Below are 7,967 nucleotides of genomic sequence, written 5' to 3' on the forward strand. Positions count from 1 at the left end.
TATAGTTTCCTATGCTTAAGTTTTCCTCAGTCCTCTTTTCATTCATTCCTACATACTAAGTTTCAACTCAGATGTTGTCGGTCCCATAAAACCATTCTTTGATTGTTGACTGAAATAAATGCGCAGCCTAAGTTAAGAGTTATGTTTTATTTGGCCGGAGGACTCGAGCCGGGATGACAGCCCCTCAGATGGCTCTGAGGGACTGCTCCGAAGAGGTAGGGGAGGAGCAGGATATATAGAAGTTTTATAACAAAGGCCAGGTAGTTGGAACAATAAAAGATTACTTGTTATCTAAAGAAAACTAGGCATCTCAAGTTAAAGAATTTAGCACTTTTCTATGTACGGGAGGAAGCAAACATTAGGGCTCATTGAATTCATTCCTTTGACAAGCACCTGGCTATCTAGGGCCAGTGTCCTGTTCTTTCTTATTCTGAGTCCCCTCAGGGTGCACCACTGTGAGTGGCTGCAGAGGCTGGGCTGCAGGCTTGTCTTCACAGGGGGGTGGCGGCAGCTGCTGATGACTTGATGGCTTCAGCATTCTTTGTTTACTGATATGGTTTGCAGTATTCCTCGTTCACATGATCATCCCCCAATTTTCCATTTAGATGACTTAATCCTTCCTTCCATATGTTGCTACAGTGATGTTTACACGATTTTACTGTGGTACTCATCCCCCATATCATAATACCTTGTTTTCCATAATCAGTGTTTTCCCAATTTAGCAGGCTTTAGTGCGTTTATTATTTTTCTCCATTTTGAATTCCCAGCATATAGTAGAACATTTGTTGATTCTAGTGAAATTCCACTTAATTAGTAGTGTCAAGTTGGTGCCTACTAAGAATAAGATAATCTACCAAAAAAGTAGGGAGTCAGAGGACTTTGGCAAAAACCTGGGCTTCCATAGTTTACAATCTCATTGTTTTTTGTCTGTTTGTTTAATTTTATTTTATTGAGTTATATTCAGTTTACAATGTTGTGTCAATTTCCAGTGTAGAGCACAATTTTTCAGTTATACACGAACATACATATATATTCACTGGCAATCTCATTATTAATTGTAAGAGAGTGGTAAAAAAATCATTTAACTATAATATAAGGCAGCCAAGAAAGAGGGACACCATAATTAACTAAGAAAAAAATATGTCGATATTCATTGTGGAAATAAAGGAAGAATTCACTGAGGAAGCAAGACTTAAATTTGACCTTGAAGAAAAAGGAGAATTTATCTAAGAAGATAAAAAAGAACAAAGGAGATAATTCTAGAAGAAATAGGTCTAGAGTGTGGGTCCTAGGAATGGAAAGAAAGGAGAAATCAATAATCTGTCTAATGGGTTGTATGAGATTAATGATTAAAAGTCAAAGAAAATTCTGAGTTGGACCTCAGGGGAAATGATAGTGGTGTTGACCAGGTAAACAAACCAAAAACATTCAGAGTATTTAGCCAGGAGATAGTTTTGAAAACTTCTAATTGTACCCTGGGGGGAAGATTCCTCGAGGACACTACACTTGGACAGCTTAGCTCTTAATGAGAATCTGGTGGGGCTAAGTCACGAAGCAGCAATGCTCGGGGTGACCGGCCACTCTGCACGGAACCTCAAGACATTGGGGAATTAGGGAGATTCCAGCCCCGCTTACTTGCCAGGCTGAGGAGGGACAGCCTATCAAGACCTTCTCAACTATCTTTCTTTTCCTACTGAACCTGTTTACTTTTCCATTTTGAGCTGTAGAATCAGAATCAATGGGCAGAAGGAGTTTTGAATCCTTTACACTTTCTAAGAAGCCATAACTGGACACAAATTCAAGGTAAGCATCTTAACAGAGAAGCAATCTAAGTTTTCCAGATTGTAAAAATCCACTCCTAATGCTAATTCTAGGGTTATTTTTCAACAGTACTTGTGAGGCTCCATCTTGGAGAACAGATAATTGATCCAAGAGTAAGAGTGTTATTTAACCATGTGCCTGGCAAAGTTATGTGCACTTGCTGGCTATCGTTTCTCAGGTGGATGTAATTATGCTGAACCTATTCCCATATATTCCAACCAGAAGAAATGCTGGAAAGTACTTTGAAGTCAATAAGAGGTCACCAGGCCAAAAAAAAAAAAAAAGAATGCCTTTAGATAGAAAAATGATTTTTGTGCAAAATGCATCTAGTTTGGTCCAGGCAGTAAATCCACCGTCCTAAGGCCTGGATTCCAGCCTTAAGCTGATTGTGTATTTAACTTATTTTCACTGAAAGGAACAAGTTAGATACAGAGAGAAAAGGTAGAGCTCAGCCAACACAGTTCAGTCTGTCATAAATTTCATGGCTTAAAGGTTAACACATATAGCCACAAACAATGATAAAATTTAGGTGTAAATTCACTCTGTGATGAATAGAATTTGGAGTGAGAGTTTGTAATAATTGAACCTAGCCATGTTGGGAAGCAGCACTTGAGCTAGAAATGAGAGGATGTGTAACACCACTTAAATCACAAAGTTAGAGAATTTTCAAAGATCTGGACATTCTGAAATCTTGGTTTCTCACCATCTGATCCCACTCTTGGGCATATATCCAGAGGAAACTCTAATTCAAAAAGACACCTGCACCCCAATGTTCATAGCAGCACTATTTACGATAGCCAAGACATGGAACCAGCCTAAATGCCCATTGACAAATGACTGAATAAAGAAGATGTGGTATATTTATACAATGGAATACTATTTAGCCATAAAAATGACAACATAATGCCATTTGCAGCAACATGGATGGCCCTGGAGAATGTCATTCTAAGTGAAGTAAGCCAGAAAGAGAAAGAAAAATACCATATGATATCACTTATATGTGGAATCTTAAAACAAAAGCCAAATGAACTTATATATAAAACAGAAACAGACTCACAGACATAGAATACAGACTATGTTTGCCAGGGAGAAGGGGGTAGGAAGGGATAAACTAGGAGTTCTAGATTTGTAGATAATGACTGAAATATATAAATAGATAAACAAGTTTATACCGTATAACATAGGGAAATATATTCAATATCTTATAGTAGTTCATAGCAAAAAGGAATATGAAAATAAATATATGTATATTCAGTATGACTGAAGCATTGTGCTGCACACCAGAAACTGACACAACATTGTAAACTGACTATACCTCAATTAAAAAAAAAAAGATACATGCTGACCAATTTTTTCATTAAAATTGTGTTTGTTTGTTTTTTTAATTTTAAATTATCTCCACATCTAAAATCAGGCTAACTTGTCAAGTCAAACACCCAGTGACATGAGGCAGGACCTGATTAGTGAAGAAATCTCTTGGTTTGAAGATGATCAACAAAAGAATGCTCAAATAAAGGTTGTATATATAAACATAGTTGCTTATTCTCTGGCAGTGCCAACCCACAGAAGTCTGCTGGCTCTTCACAAGAAATGAAGGCGTTTGGTGGCCGAGCAATGGGAGAACAGACTTAGACCATTTTTGTTACTGCAATTCCTGAGTTAAAAACTGATCGTTATCTTTGGTGGCCAAATCTAAATCAAGTGTCTGGATGGAAGCAATGAGTTGAGATCAAATTGCACAAGATTAAAAAAGAAAACAATGGCTTAGTATTTTAGCTCACTCTTTCTGAGGAAGAGGTATTATAAGCAAAACACTCTTCTAGATCGTTCTGTAAAAAGCAAAGGAAACTTGGGTCTCGCCGTTCATGTTGACACACATACATCGACACACATGTGAAGACAGGATGAGCCTAACAATTTAGAAATTATATCGTCAATACTTTCATTAACAAATGAGTGTCACAGGTTGTCAAGAAGATAATAGAAAAGGATATTGGAATATTACTCTACTATTAATCTGTTAGGGTGGTTTTTAAATTATGATTTAGTAATAAACTGTATCAAGTTTTTGTAAGTAATGTCTATCCTTTTTTATTCAGTCTGTTCAAATGCTTATAAACATCTGTTCTTTGTAAACATACTAATGTTAATCTTGCTTTACATTAAATTTAAATGAGTATGAGTTTGTAATACACGGTTAGAGTCAGTTTGCTCATTTGTAAGAATTTTGGAAAGCATTTTCATGAGTACCACTTGCTTGCAATTTGCCCCTTTCTGTGTTTGTTGCCGTCAGGCTTTTGAAATGAGGTCTTATGAGTCTTGCAGGAGATGGGTGTGTGTCCTCTCGTGATAAACTGAACAAGAGTTTGTGCAGATGTTTAAAGGGCTATTCAGGCATCAGGGGAAGGATTACATACAGCCAAGAAAGTCTTAGAAGGAAAAAGGCGGCAAGTCAAAGGGAAAGGATCCCCAAAGTTTTTCCCTGTGCCCATCATGCATGTAACTCCTGTAACTAATGGTTAACATAATATGAATTTTGCAAGAGCAGGCACTCTAAAAGGTCATGTAGGAAAAAAAGAAAAATCTTTCTCTCTTACTGATACTTAATCTGAATTTACTTCAGACCACGTAAACATAATGAGTTTTTTCCCCTGAGTAGAAAGCAGAGCCCATTAGATTAAAAGTCTAGTAACCATAAATGTATATAACACAAACTAATGATCTGTTTCTCCTTAAATTATAATACCCAGGGCCAGAAACTTTGAATAAAGAGGAAGGATTTTCAAATTTTAAAAATTCTTCTATAAATTAAATTAATAATGTTTTCCGTAGCCAAACAAAGTCTGTAATATCTGACCTGGAAATAAAAACAACTTACTTGCCTCAAAAACATTGCTAAGAATATTACTGAAAAGATAAAAATGGAAATAGTGTCATTTTCTCAAATAGTGAAAAGCTGGACAATGTGCAATTGGAGATTGTGAATTATGTCAAATTCAGTGTCGAATTTTATAATTGTAAAATCTACAAATTTCAAAAGTTGTTTTAATATATGAAAATACCTCTCAAACAGTAAAGTGAATGAGATGCATTATAATACGTACACTCTAGTTTCTAAAGTATGAGCACAGAAAAGGGATATCAGCAAAAATATTAAGAATTGATGCAAATAATCATGGATGAATATTTTTAAGCCGGCCATTGTTGTCATAAATTGTTTTTAAGCAAACTTTAATGAATTACTTCACTACTGTGATGTTTTTTACAAATCTCTTCCCTTTCTGTTGTCATCACAGAGAGCCATGCGGGGAGGGAATGAGACAGATCCCACAAATTTCACCCTCCTGGGCTTCTTCCCTGAATTTAGATACATCACAGCTGTGGTCTCCAGTATTCTCCTGATCTACACAGCTGCCTTCACCAGCAACACTCTTCTGATTGTCCTCATTTGGTTGGACTCTCGGCTCCATACCCCTATGTACTCCCTGCTCAGTCAGCTTTCCTTGATGGATCTGACGTTGACCTCTAGCATTATCCCCAAGATGGCGGTCAGTTTCTTCTCTGGATGGCAGAGCATCTCATTCCTGGCTTGTGGGACTCAAATATTCTTTTCCCTGACTGTGGCCCTTGCGGAATGCATCCTCATAACTTTCATGTGCTTTGATCGGTATGTGGCCATCTGTAACCCCCTGCGGTACCCGGTCGTCATCAGTCCTGGGGTTTGCTTGCCGATGACTGCCGTGTCTTGGGCTGGAGGTGCGCTTACTTCCTTTGGCCACACTGCGTTCACCTTACGTTTTCACATCTGCAGCCCCAGGGAGATTCCTCACTTCTTCTGCGAAGGCGTGGCTGTCCTTAGGATTGTCTGCGAGGACATCTTAGCCTATGAGAAGGCAGTAGTGGTGACGAGCATCCTGGTTCTGCTGTCGCCCTTCTCTCTCATCGTGTCCTCCTATGTTCTCATCTTCCTGGCTGTACTCAGAATGAACTCCCCAGAAGGCAGGAACAAGGCCCTGGCCACTTGCTCCTCTCATCTCTGTGTGGTGGGTCTCTATTTTGGTCCAGGTATGTTCATCTACATGAGACCTGGCTCTGCCAAGACTCCAAAATTGAATCAGGGTCTCTTTCTGTTTGGAACTGTCCTTACCCCTCTCCTGAACCCTCTCGCCTACAGTCTCAGAAACAAAGAAGTTCTAAGTGCACTGAAAAAGTTGATGGGGGAGTGTCAGCCCTCCAGGTAGAGGGCAGAATTTTCACTATCAGTTGTAGATAATTTAAAAATGCACCAGCAAAGGAAAAATTTTCAGTTAAAAAAATAACCCCAGCAGGATCCTGGAAAAGTCAACCAATCTTAACTGAGTTGCTTTTTTCCCTTTTTGACTGCAGGGGAAAAAATATTGAACCTCCTTTCCTGTCTCCATCTTGAAATTTCTGTCTAATTGTCCCAGATGATATGCTGATGAAGGACAAGGGACTATGTCCATCAGTCCTCAACACCATTCCTACTTGACAGTCATGTGCACCGTAGTATTTGCCAAGTTTCATGTTGGTTCCATGAGAAAGAGTTCAATGTCTGCACCCATGGAATGTAGACCACCACCAAGCACACAGCTGGTGCCTCAGAAGTATCCACTGGTTAAATTCATGAGCATGTTGATAGATTGTTGAGAATCAGGTAAATTTGCCACTGTTTTTTGTTGTTGTTGTTGTTCTATGTAACAGGAATTGTTAATTCTTCTAATCCTATAAAAAGCAAAGTCTTCAATCTATGTCAGTGCTTCCAATGAGTCATTCTCTGATCACCTGCTTTAGAATCACTTTCGATTTTCATTAATAGTGCCCATAAAGTGAAGTTCTGTGTCCATCTGCAATCAACAGAATTAGAATATGTGACGTGAGGCTCAGGAATCTGACCAGCAGAACTTCCAGTGATTCTCACGTGTACCAAAGGATGGGAGCTGCTGATCTATTTACTGACCTAGTTCATTTTCTAGACTGGCCTCGCAAAATGATTTGTCAGCCTTAAGGTTTCCTAATTTCTTTATAATTTAGCTGTGGGGTGGGTTAAGGTAGCTAGCAAAAATAGTCATTTTCAAAAAGAGCAGAGAATAAACTTTCTCTTTATGCTTGGAATAGTCCGTAATTTTAAAGTCTTGAGCACACACAAGTGAGTAAATAAGTTTAAAAATACAAAAAAGACTATGTATGTGATAAAATATGAATGATTTAGAACACTTATGACATCGAATAAAACTAAACAAGATGTTACATGAGTTTCTAAAATGTTGACCTATGTCAAAAATTGATTATATTCGATACAGAGATAACTCAAGGAACTTACTACACATTTTTTAATGACTGAGTGAAATAACAGGAAAAGAAACTGGTTTTTCAGTGAATAGGAAATGCTCAAAAGGAACCCTGACATCCGAACATCCTGCCTCTTAAATGCCTCAGAAGCCATTCATTGGGAATTTTACTGCAGAGGTACAAAAGCTGAATTTTGGAGAAGTTAAACTTCTTTATGTCAAATATCAACTATGGCAAAAATATTAAACATGGTCTGTCCAGAATTTCTAGAGGAATTACTTAGGTTTAGGGAATCTGGTTCACTGAAGGGCCCTGGGAACTTCCTCTGAAGCTGTGTCAACATACCACTTTACTGAAAAGTGAAAATTATCTCGGCCATCTCAGATAAGGGGAGTGGCTCATTTAATGGATACTGACATGATGCTGTCACCACCCACTCAACGGTGCCATGATACTCCAGTACTCCAAGGAGTGCCCACAGATAAGACTGTGTTTAGCAGATAACTCTAAAGAGAAGTGGAGAAATAATAATAAAAAATAGTTATAGCTGAAGAGATTCTGTTTAAAAATTCCTGTTCATAAAGCATATTATTTAAGTTTGTTTTCATAAAGGGTTCTATTTTTGTATGGAAGCCATGGAAATGAATGTTCTAACCATGTGACACTCGTAGCAGACAGTTTTCTGGGTGGGCCTTAGGGAAGGCACTCAACTTGTGTTTTGGACCATGTACTTGTGACCCATATCGCTAAAGGAGCATATTTTCATGAGATGACTTAGTCCTTTAAGGGGAAAGAATTAAATAAAAATAATTAAGTGCATAGTAATTGAGGGGAAT

General features: G+C 38.1%; 1 protein-coding gene across 1 annotated transcript; it reads left to right on the forward strand.

Annotated features, from left to right (window-relative positions):
- Positions 1 to 5,123: 5,123 nt before the first annotated feature.
- On the forward strand, positions 5,124 to 6,062 carry LOC116279811 (olfactory receptor 2T27-like). The gene has a single exon (XM_031676326.2). It carries the CDS (start codon positions 5,124 to 5,126, stop codon positions 6,060 to 6,062), a length of 939 nt encoding a protein of 312 aa, XP_031532186.2.
- The last annotated feature ends 1,905 nt before the right edge of the window (positions 6,063 to 7,967 follow it).

The sequence above is a fragment of the Vicugna pacos genome, chromosome 3 (genome assembly GCF_048564905.1).
Source record: "Vicugna pacos chromosome 3, VicPac4, whole genome shotgun sequence".
Classification (NCBI taxonomy): domain Eukaryota; kingdom Metazoa; phylum Chordata; class Mammalia; order Artiodactyla; family Camelidae; genus Vicugna; species Vicugna pacos.